Raw genomic sequence first — 23,605 nt, 5'->3', positions numbered from 1 at the left:
TAAGCTCTTTTTTTTTTTGTAAAAGGACTTGCCCTTTTAAAAAATATAAGTCAATTTCCGGAAAAAAAGCTACTCTATAGATAATTTTATTTTTATATAAAAATTAACTGAAATCAAGTTTAATTTTATTATATTAATAATAATTTTTATTTTTAAAAAAAATAAAATTATTAAAATATTAATATAAAATATTATATTTTTTAATATTATTAAACATACATATTTAATTGCGCATATTTAGTCATATAATAAATTATTAATATATTTTAATAATTTATTTAATATTTTAATTTTATTTTAATAATAAATTTTAAAAATAATAATTGAAAATATTCAATATTAATATTTTAATAATAAGTGTTTTGTAGTATAAAAGTTAAAATATGTTATAAGTCTATATACTTTTCACAAATTTGAAATTTAGTCATTGTAATTTTATTTTCAAGAATTTATTCTTTCTACTTTTCAGATTTGAAAATCAAGTCCAATTGCTGAAATTGTTAATTTGTTTTGGTCAATTCTGTTGATGCCACATTTTTAAATAAAAAATATTCACTTGGTAGTCATGTAACTAAAAAATGGTGTTGTAATGAACATGAATTTAACAAAATATTTTTAATATATGCAAAAACAATGTAAAATATAAATTTATAGATATAAAATAAACTCAATTAAATAATGAAAAGATAAGAAAATCTTAAATGTATGTTTGTTTCATTGAAAATAGTTTTTATGAAATATTTTTAAAAAAGCTATCAAATAACAAAAAATATTTTATATAAATTCATCTAAACACCGAAAAATATTAACTTTTTCAAGAAAATAAATCATTTTCTAAAAATTATTTTTCAAAAGCCATTTTCAATACAACATACAAGGCCTAAATTAATTTAGTCCCAACAGTTAAATTATGTTTAATTGAAAGTGCGCACACCCTTAATTTGATTTGGTTGAATAAGCATTGAAAGATGGCTGGTATTTATAAAATTGAGCAATGTGATATATAAAATATATACAATATATACGAGATCATTAAAGTAGACTTAATACATTATTTTCAAAATCAGATTAGATCAATTGAGATTCCAGACTAAAATAAAGGGTTAGATTCAATGGCCAAATTAAGAATTTTGTTTAGGAGTGCAAAGCAAATTATAAAATTTTGAGGTCAAAACTAAAATTATTGTGTTAAAAAATACTTAATTTAAATTATTTATATTTTAGAGAGCTAAAATTTAAATTTTTTTTGTTTAAAACTATTAAATTTAATATTTTACTTTTTTTAGGTTGAAAGCCAAAACCCTTGACCCCAATAATCGGTTGAATAAATTAATCGAATAAATTAATTTAATTTAAAAAATTACTTTACCCGACAATTGAATTAATTAAATAATTATTATTATATTATATTTTTAATAAATATTTAGACAAATCAAATCAATCAAATCAAAAATTAATCATACCCAACTAAATCTAAAAGCCTTGCCTAAGTGTTGGCCGTTGAAGTCCAAAATTCTCTTTCATCTTCCATTGTGTTATACATTTCAAAGCAAAAACAAATAAATTTGCGCCAAAAAGGAGCATTATGTGTCTCTCCCCTTACGTCTACCATTCTCTTTTCTCCAACAATAAACAAACAAACAAAAATTGACCTTTTTTAATGTAATTATTAAATTAAAATATGTTTATAAATTTTGTAACTTTAAAATTTAGTCCTACACTTTTTATTTTCACAATTTTAGTCTTCTTATTTTTCGAATTTTAAAATTTAAGTTTAAAATTATTTTGTTAAATTTAGTTTCATTAAAACATTATTTTATAGTTATATTAATATCAAATTTTTTTATTTTAAAATATTACATCAATTAATTTAACAAAAAAATTTAAAAATATTTAAAAAAATAACTAAACTTCTAGAAGTAAAAATATAAAGAATAAATTTTAAATTTATGAAGATCAATGGATGCATGACATTATATATACTTTTTAGTATGATGCGTGGAAGTAACCGTAGAAATTGGCGCGTGTAGAAAATTCTCTTAAACAAATCTGCAATGGTGGAATCTTATATCAGTTTTAATGGGGGAAAGTCTTCCTTTTTTTCACTGAAAGATGTTCATTCTCCCACACAAAACAGAGCTAAATTTTACTTATTCAAAACAGAAAAAAGGGTCCCCAGAATTTACACTCCAAACAAGGAAGTAAAATAAATTAATCTTTTATTATTCAAGTTTCATCTGGGAATTCTTGAATCCATAATTTCAATAAAAAAGGTAAAATTTCGTGTTCTATATATATATATATTTTTTTTTTCTTTTTGCTTTCTGTGATTTGGTTTGCTTAGCTATTTAATTATGGTTTCTCTAGGGTTTGATTATATTTTTCTTACTACCTCTAGAATTGTTGAATTACTGGTCAATTTTATTGGGTTTTCTTCTTCTTCTTCTTTTTTCTCAACCTTATGAAATTTAGATGTTTTGACTATAGCTTTTGCATATGATATTGATGAAGAGTAACTCAAAGGCAACTCCTTTTTTTGATTTCTTATTGAATTCTCCTCTTCTGTTTGTTTCTCCAAGTGTTTGAGCATTTGGGTTAATTAGTCTCACAAAAAAGTTTGGTTTGATTTGATTACAAGTTTGCCATTAACACTGTCCACCTCGATTATTTAAGGAATCGGAACTTGGGGTTTAGTCCTACACTTTAATTTAACTATCAGAGTATTGCTTTTCAGTTTACTTCATTTGGTTGTCTTGAATTTCTTGATATGGAATTGTAGCTGGAAAACTGAACTGACTTGGTAGCTTGTTTCTTAAACTTCGTTTGTTTTTGACAATCGATAATGGATGTTGCTTTTGTTTTTACATGTTGCTTGTGCTGCAAAGAGTAGAATATGATCCAGCTTGCCTTTGTTTTAGGGTCTTTATCTAAGGATGTCCTTGTACCAGGAATGGAGTGTATTTTACCCTTTCTACTCAGAAATGAGTAAATTAGTTACTGTACGTTAAATTAAAGAGTAAATTGGTCATTTTTATTAAAATTTTCATCCATTTGTACAGGTAAAAACTGCTGTGACTGATAGAATAACCAGAAAATGACACATGGCATAGAAAATGACACATGGAATGTCACATGTACCTCATACTTATGTATAAGTACCAGGTTTTAACAATAGAAATGGATGAAAATTCTAACAGAAGGACCAAAGAGGGACTAATTTGCTCATTTTTTTAGTAGAGAAGGGAGATGCAATCCGATTCCTAGTACAGAGGCCTCTATAACACTTTTACTGTTTTCTATCATACATGTGCTTGTTGATGACAAGTGTATGCAAGAAACCGGATATAGAATATGTTTTGCATTGTCATGTGGCATTTGGCATGTATATAGTTTACTAGACGGAATACTATGCTGTTTATATCCTCAAAAGTGATTTCAATCTTTTTCTTAAAGCAGGTTTTTCTCACCTTCTGTTTGTGGAATTCTGATCTACAAAGTACCACTGGTGTTTTATGGGCAGTGGACATAAGTAAAAGGAATGGGAGGTTGTTGCTGTTGCTCTTCTAGAGGAGTAGAAATAAGTAGTGGACCAGCATATTATTACGTTAGTATAATTTTCTTCCCCCATGGAATATTATTAGATACTGGATTAGTGTTCCTGTTGAAGTGATCTCATCTCATTTATTTATTAGATACTGGATGACTAAACACTAATCCGAACTTGAGCCATATTTGAAACTAATCAGTTATTGTATTGAATTTATTTTCATGATCTTTATTGATTGGAACTCCTTTCCTTTAATAGTATCCAAGAGCATCAGATGAGCGCGTGCCTTTATCTTCTCATAGTGTTGCTGCCTCTGCTCTCTCTACCGGGCTCCTAGTCGACACAAATCTGGAGGTATCTGTGCCCGATGCATATAGACCTCCTCCTGCTCCGGTGCCATTTGATGCAATTTTAGGACCTCAAACTCCTTCAGTAGCCCAAATTCATAGCAGTAAAAGTGACGAAGCAGTGCAATCGACTAATGTTGATTCTGGTCAAGAAACAGTAGCTGCCAATACTCGAGAGACTTGCACAAAATCTGAGGACACAAAGGGATTGGGCTGCAAAGCACAATCCGATACAGAAATTGAGTCACCAAAGGAACTAGAAGTCGAACTTTCAAAACCAGTTGAACCAGTTGTGTCTACAAAGGAAGAGGAGGATGTTTGTCCAACCTGTTTGGAAGGTATGTCTTCCCTTTGCAATTTATTAGTTTTCTTAACAGTTGCCATTTTTTAGCGAACTTGTGCTTCTACTCTCGAGGAGAAAAGGTTGTTGAGAGATCCTTTTGTCTGTTTTTCATGCAGAGTATGATGCAGAAAATCCGAAAATTATCACAAAATGCGAGCACCATTTTCACCTTGCATGTATTCTTGAATGGATGGAAAGAAGTGACACATGCCCTGTGTGTGATAAGGTTTGTCTCGAAACTATTTTCATCTATACGTCGATAGGTATTATCATATCTAATCCAAGTAAATAACAAGAGTGTTCTAATTCTCTTATGATGTAGGAAATGATATTTGACCTACCCACCGACTAGTTTCATTGTGGTGGACTCAGCTTTTAGTTGCTTCAAATTAAGTTTGTTGCAAAGGTTACAACTTACCAATCACAACAGATTTTCGGTTTTTCGTTTTCCCCCTCATTTATTATAGCATATTTAGTGGCTGCTTCCAATTAGCGATAGTTTGGTTTTGGGTCTCTTTTCTCCATCGTATAAAGGAGTTGCAATTCGTGAACATAGTCTCTTTGTGCTTTCATCCCTCAAAACTTTTAGATGAGAAGAAAGGAGAAAGAAATACAGAAACAGCTTAGATGCCATTTTTAACGATCATCACTTAATGGCCTATGCATAAAGTGTTTATTAGAGCAGCATGCCATTAGTTTCTACCTCCCCGAATAAGTGAGTGCCTGAAGTTGAATAAAAGAGATGCTGGTTTTATAGTGCCGTAATTTGTCTAGAAACCTTTGTAGTCAGCCGCAAGCAGCATATCATACACACACACACATATATATATTTTCCTTACCATGAATCTGCAGTAAATGGGATGTGGTTACACTTATTTTCAGTTCATGTATATGTGCAATTGTTGGTGGTGGATTTGCTTTTGTTTTCAAAAGACAGAAGGGATAAACTGAATAGGCATTTTGTAATACAATATGATTCTTGTATATAACATGTATTTTTTTCATATCAAAGTTTGATCATTTCACATAAAAAAATTTACAGTTTTTTTTACTATTCATATGAAATTTTGTATGTAACGAGATTGTATTTATTATTATTGGATGATTGGATCAATTTTATTCAATTTGAAATCTTCTTTTTTTGTTCTCCAGTTCATCAGAACCAGCACTTACATTTTGCAAATCTTTAATTTCCTTTCTTTTGTTTTTTTTCCTTTCCCAATTAGTTCCACAGATTTTCCGCTGTCACCCAATTTTCATTTTAAAAAATCCCAAAGCTTGAGAACTCGTGTTGGGATGGTAGGGACTCGAAATTGATAGGTTTCGACTTCCCCCAACTTTGTGGGAATGAATACTTTTCCCAATTTATGGGATGGTAGGCATGGTAAAATAACCCGAACCTTGTCGAAATTGATTGGTTTCGACGTCCCCCAACCTTGTCGTATGTCCATCCTCCTCTATCAGCATAGTGAAAGAAATATCCTTCTACGTTACCCACAATCAATGTAGTTCCCATGTAACAAGCTGTCATAGCAAGCGAATGAGCTACTTTATTTGCCCCTCTACGAATCCACAGGAAGGAAAGGGAATGGAACGGAGATTGAAGGCTACAACAATCCTAAGCAATTGTTCCAAACTCAGATAGGTTGCATTGCTGCCTCAACAGCGCATGCCGGACTTGCAGACAATCGGTCTCAACCAAGACATCATCGATTCAACAAAACCCAGTATAAAGCTTCACGAACAGCAAAGACTTCAGCCATTCTGGGAATTTCAAGCAGACATAACCAGTAACCGCTCGAACAAAAGAGCCCTCTGTGTCTCTAACAACAGCTGACCAGCCTGTAGCATTTTGATCGCCAAAAATTGCAGCATCAACGTTGCATTTCAAACTACCCATCGGCGGCTTAGACCAACTTAGCAGAGCAGTAGGGGCTGCTGAACCGAGCACCTAGATTTTATCAAAACCTGCTTTCCACCCTCCAGTCCTGCAGGAACGAATCAGCAACACGAAGAATATGAGCAGTCGGAAGACAATCTGTTTCCACACAAACAAATTCCTATGAAGCCAAATGCTCCATAAAATACAAAGAGCACGACCCGACATAATATCATCATTCAAACACAGCGAGACATAAATGAAATCAGTAACAGAATTATAGGAAACAGTAATATTAGTAAGGTGCCACACTTCACAGGCGAGCCTACAACCAAGCAAGACATGGTCGATTCCTCAGTCTGCCCACACTGAGCAATATGTTCACACCGCGCTGGATAAGATTTGTTTTGCAAGGACGCCCAATGGATTTTCCTGCGGTCATAGCCATTCGACCCTCACCAGAAGAAATTCATCATCTTTTTGCAACGCATCGCATGTATTCAACGGGAGGAGAAAGCAAGCTATAGTCTTTAAAACCACCTCCTTACCTGCTTTTGCCAACAACCTATTTTACCGGCTCAAAATATATATTTGATTCAACTTTATAACATATATTTTAATTTTAAAATTTTTTTACTACAATTTCTTAATTTTATAAACTACCAAAACAGTCATTTTTATTTAGCTCAGGTTACATTTTAGTCACTTTTATTTAAAATGTTACGTTTTAGTCACTTACGTTATTATGTTATAACATTTTAGTCACTGAGTCGTTAATTACCGTTAATGGTGTAAGCTAACGTAGCACCTTAAATCATCATTTCAAACAAAAATTTTAGGTTAATTTATACAATCGGTCCCCATAGGTTTTCGTTTTGAGCAATTTATTTTTTCTTTTATGTTTTTTTAACTTTCTTTTTTTTTTCTTTATTTTCTATTCTCTTCTGCTTCTTCCTTTGTTTTCCTCCCTTTTCCATTTCTTTTAACGTAATTTTTTTATGTTTTTTATTTGTTAAAATTAGTTCCTATACTTTTATTTTTTTGAACAATTTAATTTTTTCGAGTGAGGCGAGCTTGTGAATTAGTTTTAACAAATGAAAAACATAGAAAAACTATGTTAAAAGAAATGAAGAAGGGAGGAAAACAGAGATGAGAAGCAGAAGAGAACAAAAAATGAAAAAAAGAAAGTTCAAAGAATATAAAAGAAAAAATTAAATTGCTCAAAGTAAAAAAATATGGGAACCAATTGCAGAATTTAACCTAAAATTTTCGTTTAAAATGATGATTTAATGTGTCACGTCAGCTTACTGTTATACCGTTAACTGAAATTAACGGCTCAGTGACTAAAATGTTATAACACGATACCGTAAGTAACTCAAACGTAATATTTCAAACATAAGTGATTAAAATATAATCTGATGCAAATAAAAGTGACTATTTTAGTAGTTTACCTCCTTATCAATATAATGGATGGTGGTCGATCATCGCCAACGACATCAATCACGGTGAGAATTGTCGGGTTTGGGAGCAGTTAAAGAAAATATTCGAAATGGATCTCGGTTTAATGTTCTTTCTATGTATGGTGAGAATAAGGAAGAATCTCAGGCAACAATTCCGAAATCCTTTCAATTTGGAAAGCAGAGTATTGTTGGGGAAATGGAGGTTGATAAAATAGAATGGGTGTTTGGAACTAAAAATAATAAGGGAAAGAGGCTGAGAGTTTCAAATAAGGCCAAAAAACAAAAAAAAAATTGATGTTAATGGGTTGGCGGGCTTGAGAAAGGGTGGGACAAGGAATGTCTCGGGGACATTAAAGGATGGGTCAGGCAGGAGTAGTGGTGGCAGGTTAAGTGGGCAGAGGTTACCTGACCCAATGTATCACACAGTAGTGAATTTGAAAGAAGATAGGAGCCCAAATGTTGAGACTGATATGGCTGCTAATCAAACAAAAAATTTGGGGTTTTCTAACCTAATTGCACCAAGCTCTCTTCAAACGATGTTGAATTTTTTTTGACAAAAGGACTTGTTGGAAGTTGGTGAATCGAGCAAAGTCTTAAGCAAATGCAATATGGCTGATTTGATACATGTTGAACAAGCAGTGGAAGGAATAGTGGAAAGTTTGGATATGGTTGAACAAGAAGTAGGCATTCAACCGGAGAATACCACGTTAGCTAAAACAAGGCTTTCAGTGAGTTTGCAAAATTGGAAGGATTCTATTGAAGCTGTTCGAGTTGAGGATATTGGTACAGATGGAATGGATGACTCCTAGGAGTGAGTTCTTGGCTCATGTATGTTGGCATTCTATTTTTATGAAGTCAGATATCATTGTATGGAATTGTCAGGGTGCAGATAATCTAAATTTTCAAAGGTTACTCAAGGAATATGTAAGAGACTTTGATCCTGGAGTTGTTTTTCTAGTTGAAACCAGAATTAGTGGGGTTAAGGCTGATAAAGTGATAAAGAACATCGGTATGGTGAATTCTCATAGAGTGGAAGCTTGTGGGTTTTCTAAATGAATTTGGATATTATGGAAGGATACTGTTACATTTTGCTGGAGGCAAATTACCAGAGATAAATGAGTGGGTTTATTTTACTGGTGTTTATTGTAGTCCACGATTGTCAATTAGGAAAGAGTTATGGAAGGAACTAGTCTTGATTGCTAAGAATATTAATTTGCCTTAGTTGGTTACAGGTGACTTTAACGCTATGGTTAGTGAGGATAATAAACAAGGAGGGTTGAGGAAAACTAAAAGTAGTTGCCCCCTGTTCCAACAGTTTTGTGATGTGTCTAGGTTGAAAGATCTTGGGTTTAAAGGTCCAAAATATACTTGGAATAGAGGGTAGGTGTTTGCATGTATTGAACGAGTGTTGGGTAATTCTCAATAGGAAATTTTGATGCCGGATACAATAGTTTATCACCTCCAAAGAGTTAAATTCGATCACCATCCTTGAGCTATCTGGTGTGGCAAAGATAGAGGTAGGAAACCTTCTCGACCTTTTCAATTTTTGAGTGGTTGGTTGTTGTATAATGGATTTAGGCAGTTTGTTAATGACAATTGGAGGAATTATACAATGGTAGAAGACTCCGTTAAAAAGTGTAAAGAAGAAGCAAAGAAGTCAAACAGAGAAGTCTTTGGTAATATTTTAAAGAGGAAACGTACAATTTTAGTTTGGCTCAGTGGAATCCAAAGGAGTATGGAGAAATATCGATTAAGAAAACTTGTTGACCTTGAAAAAGAACTACAGATTGAGCTAGAAAGTGTTCTTGATAATGAAAAACTGTTGTGGAAGCAGAAATCTCGTAGTAATTGGCTGACACTTGGTAACCTTAACACCAAGTATTTTCATTCCCAAGCTAATAATAGAAGGTGTGTTAATCAGATTAATGCTCTGAAGTTAGAAGATTGGATGTGGTGCTATGAAGATGAGAGGTTAAAATATAAAGTTATGTCTTTTTATCAGAGATTATACACTGAGGAGAAGGGTAACATGGGCAGATTCCTGGGCGAATGTTCCTTACAGTGGAAACTGAATTTCTAGAAGCACTTGATCGAAAATTGACTACACAAGAAGTTTATGACGTTTTATTTGGTATGACAACTCTTTAGGCCTCGGGAATTGATGGTTTGCATGCTCAATTTTATCAATCGCAGTGAATTACGGTTGGGGAATTTTAGTCTCATTGGTCAGGAGGGTGTTTGAGAATGGTATATTAGAGAAATTTTTTAATAAAACATTACTTGTACTTATACTGAAAGTTGTGGGTCTGGAATCTATTACCCAGTTCAGACCTATAAGTCTCTGCATTGTCCTGTATAAAATTATTACTAAAGTCATTGTAAATCGACTTAAACCTCTAATGCCACTTTTGATTGCTGGTAATTAAACTAGTTTTGTTGGAGGACGGAATACTATGGACAACATTGTTATCGCTCAAGAGGTGATACATTCAATGAGGATTCATAAAGGGCAGAAGGGATGGATGGTAGTTAAAATAGATATGGAGAAAGCTTACGATCGGTTACGGTGGGATTTTTTTAAGGACAATCTCGAAGATGCTCAGCTACCTAATAATTTTGTCCGTATTATTATGAAGTGTGTTTCAACATCCTTTATGCAATTTTTTTGGAATGGAAGGCTAATGGATGAGTTTGATCCTACAAAGGGTGCACAGCAAGGAAACCCAATTTTGCGTTATTTATTTGTTTTAGCAATAGAGAAGCTTGGTCATGCGATTAATTTGGCAGTTTCAGAAGGAAAGTGGAAGCCTATTAAGTTAGGTAGAAATGGGCCGAGTCTCTCTCATTTATTTTTTGCTGATGACTTGGTCTTATTTGGAAAAGCAAACATGGATAATGCTTGGTGTTTTCAGATGATTCTTGAGCAATTTTGTTTTTATTCTGGTCATAAAGTCAATCCTAGTAAGTCCAAAGTTTGTTTTTTGGCTAATACGGATGTACCAGTTCGTAATATGCTTGCGATTGTTTTAGGATTTCAGGTGGAAGTTGAATTGGGCACTTACTTAGGGGTACCACTATTCCATAAAAGAACTACTAAGAGAACTTTTGAATTCGTTGTTGATAAAGTATAGAAAAAATTGAATGGCTTTGATGGTAAATTGTTGTCGTTTTGCAGGAAGAGTGATGTTGGCAAAATCGGTGTTGCTAGCCATACCAGAGTATTTTATGCTGTCCACTATGATTCCAATAGGGGTGTGTGAGAAGATTAAACAAATAGTCCGCCAATTTGTTTGGGGTTCGACGAGTAGTGGAAATAAAGTGTCTTTGATTAAATGAGACTGTTGTTGTCAAGATCCAATGAAAGGAGGTCTTAGTTTAAGGAAATTCGTGCCTAATAATATCTCCTATTTGATGAAGCTTGCGTACCAGATTGTGACAAAGCTGAATTCGTCCCCACTCAATTAGTAGAAATGCATGTTCTTATGTATGGCATTTGTTGGCAAAAGTATGGGAACAATTTCGCCAGAGACTGTATTGGAGTCTAGGAAATGACAAGTCTGTCAGCTTTATAAAGGATGTTTGGATTCCGAGGTTGGGGCCACTATTTGATCATTTGCTTCCTAATATAGAGGTCTCGTTACATATGAAGGTAGCTGACTTTGTCGATGCTAGTGGTTGTTGGAAATGGTTGGAGTTGAATAACATGTTCTCTACAGAGGTTAAGGAATATATAGCTGCTTGTCACCTACCTAATGACGCTTTTGGGGAAGATGTATGTTTCTGGCAGGCCACTGACAACGGTAAGTTCACTGATAAGTCTGCGTATAATAGTATTGTTAAGAATGATTCTCTGCATAATCTTAATGGGTGGAAGGAAATATGGGGAAATTTTTGCCTCCTAGAATTAAGCATTTTCTATGGCTAGTTAAGCATAGGAAAATTCTCACAAACTGTAAGAGGGTACAGAGATGGATGACTGATGATGCAAGTTGTTTAGTCTGTAGGGATGTCTAAGAGACTGGCTTACATGTTTTACGAGATTGCCAAGCTGCTGCCGAAGTATGGAAGAATATACTCTTTGTGGATGATGTTACTAGTTTCTTTGGGAAGGAGATGAATGAGTGGATGTCTGATAACCTTAAAGGTGAGTATAGAATGAGAGTTGGAATGATTGAGACATCAACTATGTTTGGGGTAATGTGCTAGATGTTGTGGAAAAATAGAAACAATTTTGTATTTCAACATGTAAGGAGCAGAGTGAAGGATATTGTAAGAGCTGTTGAATGTTTCACTGTTAATCTATGTGATACAAATAAGAACATGAATGTTGCTGGAAATTTCAGAGGCAGTTAGACTAAATGGCATCCATTCAACAGTGGATAGATCGAGATTAATACGGATGGAGCGGCAAATACAAATGGAAGTTGGTCGGCTGTTGGGGGTGTTTTGAGAGACTCTGCTGGGAATTGGATTGAAAGATTTCAAAGGTTCATCAGAAGAGGGTCAGCGGTGAATGTAGAGTTGTGGGCGATCCTTCATAGCCTAGAAATGGCACAGAGCAGAGGGTATGATAAGGTTATTCTTGAAATAGATTGTATGACGATAGTAGAGATGATTAAAGAGGGGTTGAAGAGTACGACTACAATGATTATAATCAGGAAAATAAAGATGATGCAACGACCATTTGCTGATGCCAAATTCCAATTTGTGCGTAGAGAAGGGAACATGGTTGCAGACTAGTTAGCAAGGAATTGTTCCTCAAATGCAGAGAGTTTAGTTAAGATGGAATTTCCTTAATTTCATGTTAAGAAATTACTTCCAGAAGATAAACTAGGAGATGACATTGTAAGAACAAATTGAAATAAGACATTATGATGCTTTCTTTTATTCTATAAAAATTATATATTTATAAGTTAAAATTTGTAACACCTCTAACCCTGTCCCATTACTGGAACAAGATTACAGAGTATTACCAGTCATTACAGTATATTTGCACATAAACAAGTATAAATGCAATATTATCCATCTAAATATAACTTTAATGGGTCCACAGTACTTTACAAGTGTAATTAAAACAAACCGGGACTCGATCGAAAGCTTAGGAAATTTTTCGTGAAATTTTAAATTTTCTTCTTTTGAACAGTACCACACGCCCATGTGGCTAATTGAACATGCCCGTGCGGCTTGAGACATGCCCGTGTCCTCATTCCGTATGCAACACTGACTTTTAAATACGGCCATGACACATGTCCGTGTAGCCTGCCCGTGTACTAAACTGACTTTAAGACACGGCTATGGCAACCAAGGCACACGCCCATGTACTAACTTGGTTGTAACAATTTAAGTGCAAGGGACACACGGCCTAACAACATGCCCATGTGCAAGCCGTGTGTCTCACACGACCTGGTCACACGCCCGTGTGACAAACCATGTGACTCAAAATGAACCTTGTATTTTAAAATTTACCAATCCTACAAATTGTAGATAACAAGCATTTCAAAATTTCTCCATTCAATCAGTCCAAACATGATTAAACACACTTAATACTTATTAAATCATCATATCATAATTTAACACGCATATTTAATAATGTCTTAAACTAAACCATTTCAAAAGCATTTTATGTACTATCCAATATGACACACTTAAGACATCCTAGGTACATGCCATTATCAACAATTAACATGCTTTACTTTATTGACTTCGGGATCAGCCTGGGATGCTGATTCAACGATCTGACTTTAACTTAACCTGCGCACAGAAACAAAACGTACTCTGAGTATGAACTCAGTGGCATTCCTATAATCCGAACATTTAAAACATAACATACACTTATTAGCTATTGCTCTATAATAATCATAAATATTCATTTATTCATTTCATAGATAATTTCTTTACAACTCATTCAAATTTCATCATCTAATAACTTGATTAGCTTTACCATTTAATTCACAACAATAATATTCTCTATTCATATGTCTTACTTGTGTTTCTATTCACTATTCAATATCAATAAACATATTTCAGTATAGATTAATTTATCAGTTTTTTTCAATAACATTTAGTCATTCGATAACAATTAATTATCCAATAACGATTATTCGTTCAGTAGCGATCCTTTACTCAATAACAATCAATTATTCGATGACAGTCAGTATTTTTCAATAACAATTATTTAATCATTATTATTCAGTATTAGTCATTCATTTATTCAGTAACAGTCAAATATTCGGTAGCAGTAAATTTTTTTTAGTACCTTTATTTGCCCCTATTAACATGACTCGGACTTGGACGGATACATGGATCCAACCCACACACCGGGGATAATATACAGTGTTTCATCGGCCGGAGCCGGAATACACCGTAACAGTAACAGTAGCGGTACACAGAGTACCTCATCGGAACAAATCCGAAACAGTAACAGTAACAGTCAGGTACGTAGTACCTCTTTGGAACGAATTCGGAACAGTCACAGTAGTCGACACGTATAGTGTCTCATCGACACAAAGTCAAAATATCCCTGAACACTTCCAATCTTATGACATGCCAACTATATCCGACTTAGCCAGATACAGTTAATAGAGTATTCAGTAAACTTTCAAATTTCAATTGCATTAGTAATTTAATTTCAATTCAATTTAATACATTTTCCATATCAATCCATATACAATTCAATTGCAGTACAATATGCATTTTGATTCATTTCAATAATCATAAAACACAATAATGCTTACCTTAATTACTTACCATAACATTCAATCAAAATATATTTATTGACAATTAAATTTCACTTTTCAATGCATCACCCTACATATTAAATAATAAATTCAACAATTAAATATTAAGTTCGGATTATAGAAACACAAACCGTGATTTCCGAGCTAACCCTTGCTGACCTCGTCTTTTCCTTTCTTAACCGAGGATTTTTCGGCACCCTGTTAGCTACGAAATTAATACAATTTATAATCATTAATACAGTACAATTTTTCACATTGAATGTTTTAATTTTTATTCAACTTTTGTCTAAATTCCAATTTAGTCCCAAACCGAGACTAACTTTTATTCTTCACTTTTAACTCAATATTTTCATTCAATTTTCACTTTAAACTAATTTCAGCTCTCTAATTTCAGCATAAAACCATAATTTCGAATTTTTTTCAATTTAATCCCTACTATTCAAAACTTATGAATTACTTTACAATTCAATCCTTATTTCATTTTTAACTTGAATTTCTACCAATTTAACCCTTAATTCATCATTTTATTCAACATGAACCGTATTTAGAAATCTAATAACTTTCAATATATCAACTTAATTTCATCAAAACCTTATTCCAAAGCTTCTAAAACATAAAAATTAAGTAGAAAGGGCTAAATTGATTTACTTATTAAACTTCCAAACCTTGAAAACTAAATTTTCCTTTTCTTTCTTTCTTTTCTTTCTTTCTCCCCTATTCTCTCTGTTTCGTTTCATTGTTTTCTTTTTGTCTTTCTTTTGTTTCTTATATATATATATAAGAAAAATAAAAATAATATACATATATAATAAATAATACTTTTATACATGTGTACATTATTAATACATATATATCCATATATCACCATACATTTATCATTTTTTTATTCTATTTATTTAATATTTTATTATAATAAAAATCTATTTACTTAAATAAAAAGTAATTAAATAAACATATCACAATTGTACCAATATAATTATTATACATGTATATTTTTATTTCTATTCATTTGTCTTTACTTTAATTTATTTTATAATATAATATCAATTTAATAGAAATAACATTAATAAATATCAAATATAAAACCATAATAAATAATAATAATAATATACATATTTATGTATTTGCCGCCTCAACTATATCAAATGGCATATTTGCCATTTTAGCCTCACTTTCTTTTTATTAATCTATAATTAAACCTTTACCCTTTATTCAATTTAATCCTTTTTCCTAATCACTCTTAATTAAATTAAATTCAATTAATTAAATTCTAATTAACCACTCATTTTACTTCGTAAATATTTTTAATAAATATTTACGAATCCATTTTTTAGAAACGGAGACTCGAAAATACACTTTTCCGGTAACAGTAAAATTCGGGTCATTACAAAATTGTATACCCAAACTCGCTTATATTTGTAAATGATTAACCTAAATTTATTTTTAAATTCACTCATATTATTTTTTTAAAGTTTTTTTAAAAATATTATATTTTAATTTAATATTAAATAAATTTATATATTTTTCATTTATTAAAAGTATATATATAGGCAATTTAATTTTTTTAATATGTTTACATTATAGCATTATATACTACTATAGATTTATGTTTTTTGAAGTTAAAAATTTAATTTGGGCAAACTACATTAGCAGTTACCTGACTATAATTTTTTTTTCTTTTTTTGTCATCAAATTAACTTAGATTTCTGGGTGTTTCTATTTTTACGTTAGCCAATTGGTCACAAAAAAAATACAAAATTAAATAGGTGAATGACTATTTTGTAACTTTTTATAGTTGTCTAGTTGAGTGACAAAAAAAAACATAATTGAGTCACATTTACTATAGTTTACCCATTTAATTTTTATGTGTTATAATTTATATAAGGATAAACTACATCCAACTGTTACTAAACTATTAGTAAGTTTACGGTTTTATCACTCAACCTAAAAAATTTACAAAATAATCACCAAACTGTTTAAAAGTTTTTATTTAAGTCAATAGGATGCTAAAATAGCTCTTGGGTGGCTTTATTTATTCACACGGCCTACAACAATCAAAAACTCTCCTCCTTCTTTTCTACTATTTATTTTTTCCTAAAATAGTTTAAATGTTATGAATCTGTAAACCAAAATTCAAACAATTTTTTTATTTAATCTTTGACATTAGTCGTCAAATCGATATAAATCTAAGATATATTCTTCTACTTGTTGATAGATACTGATCTACTGTACCAATTGTTGAATAGTCGCTTGAAGCTTATAAGCCAAACTTTTTTCTAAAAAAATTAATAGTTCGGTGATTTAAATAAAAAATTTTGAATAGTTCAATCATTTAAGCCTAAACCTTCAATAATTAAGTAATTATTTTATAATTTTTTAGAATTACCTAATTAAAGTGTAAATTTAATAATAATTTAGTGACAGCTTACTCATTACATAATATATTATAAACTTAGAAAGGTGGAAGAAATTTAAAATTGACCTAATTTCTTTTACTTAACCTAAGTATACCGAAATTTGATAATCCGAACCTTAAAAATCCCTGTTCTTCACTCTTTTGTGTCTTAATGGTACATTGCATCTCTTCTTTCTCTGGGATTCTGTAAATTGTATTGGGCGGCTTCTAAAAAGCAAAGATAGTCAACAAATACAAAAACCCACGAGGTAATATAACTTTGTAGACAAAGGGGCAAAAGGATCTTATTTATGCCCACTTACAGATTTCATCTTCTTTTGTTATTTCTTTGTTTTTGCTTGGATTCATCTTTCATCAGCCATTTAAAAAAAGTATAAAGAAAAAAACCCTTTTTGTTTTAGAAAGGGAAAGGAAAAGAAATTCTAACTTCCATGGCAGGATGGTCAAGTTTAACCAATGGGTCTGGTTTAGATTGTGTAAGTCATGCAACGAAGGATAGTGTTGAAGAGTTTTGTGATCATAAAGATAGATTGAGATGCTTGTTTGATCTGGTTCTTTCTGGATATTTAAAAGAAGTTACTGGTAAGGGTTTTATCAGGCCTATGCCACCAATGCTGGGGAATGATATGCAATCACCAGATTTACTCAAGCTTTTCCTTGTAGTTAGGGAGATTGGTGGATATGAGTTTGTGTCGAAAAAGGGACTATGGGCTTTTGTGGTGAAAGAATTAGGGTTGGATCTTGAGGTTTCAGCTTCGGTTAAATTGATTTATGCCAAGTATTTGCATGAGCTTGAAAAATGGTTGAAGAAGAGAAATAGAGAAGGTTCGGATACTGGGAATTTTGGCTTCTTGTCATTAGAGCATGAAGAGGAGTTTAGGGGTTTGTTTATTAATGGGGTTCATCCAAAAGTGGGCGTAAATAGAGTGGCTCTATTGGAATATGTAAAACATGACCAGTTCATTGGTATGGATGCTGCTAACCGGTTGAAATGTAGATTGCAAATGTTTGGTGATTACAAGGAAAAAGAAAAAGTATGTAGAAATGATTTTGGTCCACCTTTTCCTCGGAAAGAATTTACTACTCGTAAAAGAAAGAGAGAATCTTTATCAGGAATGTTGAATTGGGTAATCCAGGTTGCTAAATGTCTGGATGATCCTTCATCAGGGGCGATATTGGAGCCTTCCAAGTGGAAAGATCACGTTGGCAATGAATTTTGGATACAAGCCATTAGAGCACGCGAAGCTTTAAGGCGCAAAAGGGATGATCGTTCAGTTGTTGAACCGTCTCTCTCTCAGGTTAACTCTTTATCCTACATAAATTTTGGTTTTGCTAGTTGTTTTAAGTTTTCATTCTGAGATTTTGCTAGAGCATCATCAAATAGACTTGGATGGTATAGAACTATTTATTAGTAATTGTTGCTGTTGACCAAAATCTCCATACAAAGTTAATGATTCACAATATATAAAAATTCAAAGTTATCAATAAACAAGTTTGTTATGTGAATTTTACTCACTTCTATACTAGTTCGTGTGTGAAATTAGGTTAGTTTGTCGAATTTAGATGTGTATTGCTGTTGAACTTACAGAAGAACCGTAAGATGCATCCATCCATGTTCGATGATACCTCTCTCCATCACCAGTTTACGGAGAGGTTAAGATCATGCTCTTGTTGCATTTCTGCTTCAACCTTAGAGAACAACTTGGTGTGTCTCAACAGTACAAAGTCTGAATGTGGTCCTGAGGAGCAACCTGTTGTAGCTATGGACTTATCATCGTTGGATACGAGTATGGCTGCAGAGCCATCTATGGATGATTCTTTCAGAAGACAAGTGTTTGTAGGTCCTCGCTTTCAAGCTGAAGTCCCTGAATGGAGTGGAATAGTTTCTGATACTGATTCCAAATGGCTAGGCACATTGGAATGGCCCGTGAAATGTGAAGACCATAATTCGTTGGCTGTAACAGATCAAATTGGTAAGGGAAGACCAAATTCATGTAGCTGTCAGATTCCAGGTTCTGTTGAATGTATTAGACTTCATATTGCTGAGAAAAGGATGAAATTAAAGCTCGAACTGGGCTCAGTGTTCTATCGTTGGAAATTCGATGGGATGGGGGAGGAAGTCACACTTCGGTGGACGGCTGAAGAAGAAAAGAGATTCAAATACATGGTTCAGTACGAACCACCATCATTGAATACATTCTGGCCTAGTGCGTCCAAGTTTTTTCCTGGTAAGACTAGGCAAGACGTGGGAAGCTATTACTTCAATGTATTTCTTATCCGGCGTAGAAGTTATCAGAACCGTGTGACTCCTAAAAGTATTGATAGTGATGATGATGAATCGGAGTTTGGGTGCATAAGTGGTAGTCTTGGAAGTGAAGCCGTAAAGGTTCCTGGATCAAATATGCTGACATGTTTTCAAAACAGTCAGTGTATCAACTGGGAGTAGGACGAACACCGATAGATTAAAATATGAACCCACTCTCTTTGAACCAAATATCTGAACCTTATCAAAATCTCTTTGGGATAGGGTGATGACACCAATGATGCTATGATGGTGTCTTGGACCTGGCTTTATAGTTCATTGACACTGGTCAATGAATTTACAAATGAGCTAATGTGCACTACCTGTATCAGCAAAAGCTTTATCTTTTGCTGCATTTACATCTGTGAATACTGCGATCCCACCATTGCTGCTATGTTTAATTTGCCTGTCACTGCAGTTTTTGTTGAAAATCTTCACAAACAGATTCTTCTCATGAATTGTCCTCTTATTCAGTGTCTAATTTTACTTTTGTAATGTCTAAAACCAGGACATTCATGAGAAGAATTTGGTTTTCATGTTCAACTTCAAATTTGATTATTAGTTGTCCACTACCTTGAACTACAAGTAAACAATCTTGATTTTTATGCTCGACTTCAAATTCAATTTTTTTTTCTTAAGTTAGATATATTTTTCAATATTAATTAAATATAATAAATATATATTAATAATAAAATAAAAATTGATTAGGCTTGTAAGTTATTTGACATGGATATTAAGTTACTCGGATTTAAAGAAAAGTCGAGCATTTGCAAAAAAAATAAAAAACTACCATTTTGGGTAACCTTCTTTGGGGACTAGAAGTTGTCGTTCCCACATAAAGTATTTCCTTGGTGAGGCCTGTATACATTGTGTGTTGGATTTTGTTTCGTCTTTTCTTCCCATTGTCGTTGTTGTCTCTCAGTGTTGTCTCTAGCCCTAGGTTTATTGCCCTAATACCCTAGGTCTCCTCAATGTTAGGAACAAGTCATCTTTCGATCATCAATCATCAGATCGTCGAGGGATTTAGGTTGATTGTCCCACTTGACTACTTGGGACTTTTGACCGTTTAGATCTTTGATTGGTCATTAGAGGTGAATGGTGGTGCAAGTTTGGCTTTGCTTGGTAGAGTGGAAAGAAAATTGGAAAGGTGAAAAATTGAAAGAAAATAGGTGTGTTTGGTAGGAAAGATAAAATTGAAAGAAAAAGTAATTTTATTTTCATTCATTGTTTGGTAGAGTTGAAAAATGAAATGAAAGAATATAAAACATTTAAAAAATGTATAATTTTAAAATAACTTGCAATATTCTTATTTTCTCTACAGTCATTTTTTTAATTTAGAAGGATTAGTTTTTATTCCTTAGATTGAAGATGATCATCTTTTTTTTTTTCTTACAAAATACACTTAAAATTTATATTCTTTCTACTTTTCCACTCTCTCCTTTCCATTCATTTTTTCACCCAACCAAGTGCACTAAAGGTTTTCATTGCGGTCTGACTATATGTCCATTTAGAAGGTCATCCTCCTCTGACCTTGGCCATGCGCTTCATGCTAGCCATCGATCATTTTTCCAGCGTGTTGTGACAATTTCTCTTGGAATAATAAATTTTCTAAGGTTTGGTTGCAATTTATATCGCGTGGTTATCACTAATGGCTTTTTCGAGTTCATAGCAATTCATGTTCTTTGATCCTTTGTGACTTCATTTCTCAAAGTTCATAGTAACTCAAATTTGGATAGGCGTTTGTTGCATTTGTTGATTCATGTTAGAGTTGTGACCACTGCTATAATGGGAAGGATTTGTATGGAGACTCATTTGTACAAGAATCTGTTTATCTTGATGGTTAAGATTCAGTTTATGAATATTTCTTAAAAGTTTTTTCGGGACAAAAAGTACTTTTGGAATAAAAATATTCCTAAAAAAGTTATTTTTTAAGAGAAAAAGTGCTTCTCTCAAGTAAAAAATTGACCTAAAATCACTTTTTTAAAAAGTTAAAAGTTTTAATTTCTACCCAAATTTTTTTTTCTTAAAAGCATTTTTGAGAAATATTCCAAAACTAGACTTAAGAGTGTTATACGGCTTTTGTCATCTAAAGGACTAAGGTCCTCGATTGCTTTCTCATATTTATGCTATTGGATTTGTGACTTTATTGCTCTTTTGTTTTTTTGTGGCGTTGGTCTCATTTGATGTAATAACTTTTTCTTTTATGAAAAAAAATTTGAAAAAAAATAGATTAAAAAAATTATTGAACCAAATTTAATTTTTTTTCATCTAAATTTGAGTAGCTTGTGAACATGTATACCTTATTTACACTTTTTACACATTCGAGTTTTTTTTTATACATTGCGTACTTCTTCTTATAACTTTTCTCCCACACTTAACTAAGAGGAATAACACGTTTAAGCATGCCTAAACTCACGTCTTTCTGATTGTTGCAATAATAATTGTGTCGACTAATTTAAGGCTGAACTGACTTTATACATTAAGTCTTAACTAACATTTTGTCTTATGATAACATTTAATCTAAATAAATAATGATAAATATCAAAATCATACATGACCACTAATACAATGGAGTAGGGGTGTTCAATTGGTTAATCGACCGGTTAACCAACCCGAACTACCATTAATCGAATTAACTAGGGGTGTGCAAAATTCGGGTAAAACTGAAAAAATTTGGTTAATCGGTCGGTTAACTGAATTAATTCAGTCGGGTGTCGGTTAATAATTTTTTGAGTTTTCGGTTAACAGTTAACTCGGTTCAAAACCGGTCGGTTAACCGAATTTTTTTGGTTTAACTGAAAAAATTAAATAAATAAAATTATAATATATAAATAGCTCACTATTCACTCAAACTCAATCCAATATAAACCCAAATACCCAACCCAATCATAAAAATTACAAATAATTTAATAAATAAAAATAAAAATCTAAAACTAAAACTAAAAATAAAAAAAAACATATAATTTTATACAAATAATTCGGTTAATTTGGTTAATTCGGGTAATTCGGTTAATTCGATTAATTCGGTTAATCTTATATTTATTTTAACCAAAAATTAAAAAAATATATAATTTCAATTAATTCGGTTAATCGACCAAATTAACCGAAAAAATTTCGATTCGATTAATTTTTTTGAAAAAATTTCGATTCAGTTAACGATTAAAAATTTTGAAGAGTCGGTTAATTAAGTTAATGTTATTTTGGTTCAGTTTTCCCACATCATTATTGTGTTTGATTGTTGTTTGTTGGATTTTTCATTGTAAGCTTATTTCATTGCTGAGGCCCATAGATTGTGTGCTAGTTTTGATTCTGTTATTTTTCAGTATGTTCATAGGTCACTAATAGGGTTGCGCATAGATTAGCCCGATCAACCCTTGATGAAAACATGGGTTTATATTTTGGTTTGGACTATCCGGAAGTCATTCACCACCTTGTGTTGAATGACACTTTGATTTCTTATTGATTTTTTGCGTGGGTATTTTTTCTTTAAAAAAGTACGTGATTAAATTAGTGTCACAAATCAATTTGACACTAATTCAATTAAGAAAATTATTAAAATAACCTTAAATATTTTAGAAAATTATATTATTACAAAAGTAATTTTGGTTTTTTTATTATTAAAAAACGATAAAAAATTATAAATATTAAGATTTAATCCCATATCACATGCATTTATAGAATATTTTCTTTACCACTTCAATTAAAACTTCAATTTAATATATTTGTACATTTCAATGGTATTACACATGGCTTCACCCACATTGTTTTCAAATCTTAAATTTTATTATTTATTGTATATTATTTTTAAATGCATACATGTGTTCTAAATATGTGATTTCCATATATATATATATACACGTGTGTGATAGAATTTCTAGAATTATATAAAATAAGTCATTCAAAAATTTATTATATATAAAAATAAAGCAAAATTTACAAATTTGATTATGCAATAAAAATGAGAAAGATACTAAAGTTGAAAGCGTCTTCCAGAATCCTTTGCCTTTTCTCTAAGTGAGAGAAAAAAAATAAAATCCTTTTTTTATCTTGTTAGATACCACGATCATGTTTCTCCTCTTTTTTCTCGGAACAATAACTCCAAGATCTAGCCTTCTTCTTTTTCTACAACCATTAGCCACCATGTCTGAGCATATAGAACCAGTGGCGGAGCCAAAAAATTTTTTTTCTAAAGGGATCAGAATTAAATTGTATATTTTTATGATAGTAAAAATGCAATCTCACTATTTTAATAGTCTACATATTTATAATTTTTAAATGATTAAATCAATTTTTTATCGTTTGGGGGAGGCAAAGTACAATTTTACCATTACTAATGTTGTAACAGCCTAATTTTCAATGGTGTTGGAACACTGATTCGATATCACTAAATCCGACAAATGAGTAGGAAATATTATTAATTTAGTAAGTATAATTAAATGTGAAGTTAGGAAAAATTTTGAAATAGTGAATAGTGTACTAAAAATAAATATTAAAATAATTAGAATCGAAAACGAGGTATCGAGACCTCGATAATTTTAAATCGAGCCATAAATATTTTTATAAATATTTATGGA

General features: G+C 32.0%; 2 protein-coding genes across 2 annotated transcripts; both read left to right on the top strand.

Annotated features, from left to right (window-relative positions):
• Nucleotides 1–2,062: 2,062 nt before the first annotated feature.
• LOC107941521 (probable E3 ubiquitin-protein ligase RHB1A) lies at nucleotides 2,063–5,371 on the top strand. Its single transcript, XM_041074937.1, has 5 exons — nucleotides 2,063–2,273; nucleotides 3,457–3,604; nucleotides 3,806–4,232; nucleotides 4,354–4,463; nucleotides 4,560–5,371. The coding sequence occupies exons 2-5, from the start codon at nucleotides 3,539–3,541 to the stop codon at nucleotides 4,587–4,589; spliced, it is 633 nt and encodes a 210-aa protein (XP_040930871.1). The 5' UTR covers nucleotides 2,063–2,273; nucleotides 3,457–3,538; the 3' UTR covers nucleotides 4,590–5,371.
• An 11,421-nt stretch (nucleotides 5,372–16,792) lies between these two features.
• Nucleotides 16,793–19,425, top strand: LOC121204658 (AT-rich interactive domain-containing protein 2). The gene is made up of 2 exons (XM_041074936.1): nucleotides 16,793–18,027; nucleotides 18,318–19,425. The coding sequence occupies exons 1-2, from the start codon at nucleotides 17,161–17,163 to the stop codon at nucleotides 19,173–19,175; spliced, it is 1,725 nt and encodes a 574-aa protein (XP_040930870.1). The 5' UTR covers nucleotides 16,793–17,160; the 3' UTR covers nucleotides 19,176–19,425.
• Nucleotides 19,426–23,605: the final 4,180 nt, after the last annotated feature.

Source organism: Gossypium hirsutum, chromosome A08 (genome assembly GCF_007990345.1).
Source record: "Gossypium hirsutum isolate 1008001.06 chromosome A08, Gossypium_hirsutum_v2.1, whole genome shotgun sequence".
Classification (NCBI taxonomy): Eukaryota; Viridiplantae; Streptophyta; class Magnoliopsida; order Malvales; family Malvaceae; genus Gossypium; species Gossypium hirsutum.
This window is presented reverse-complemented; position numbering and strand designations above follow the sequence as displayed.

Excerpts from the sequence above, each read along its gene's own strand:
- LOC121204658 (XM_041074936.1), top strand. The coding sequence starts at position 17,161 with ATGGCAGGATGGTCAAGTTTAACCAATGGGTCTGGTTTAGATTGTGTA. Across the intron at positions 18,028-18,317 it reads TTGAACCGTCTCTCTCTCAG|AAGAACCGTAAGATGCATCC; the intron begins GTTAACTCTTTA and ends TTGAACTTACAG.
- LOC107941521 (XM_041074937.1), top strand. The coding sequence starts at position 3,539 with ATGGGAGGTTGTTGCTGTTGCTCTTCTAGAGGAGTAGAAATAAGTAGT. Across the intron at positions 3,605-3,805 it reads GTGGACCAGCATATTATTAC|TATCCAAGAGCATCAGATGA; the intron begins GTTAGTATAATT and ends TTCCTTTAATAG. Across the intron at positions 4,464-4,559 it reads CATGCCCTGTGTGTGATAAG|GAAATGATATTTGACCTACC; the intron begins GTTTGTCTCGAA and ends CTTATGATGTAG.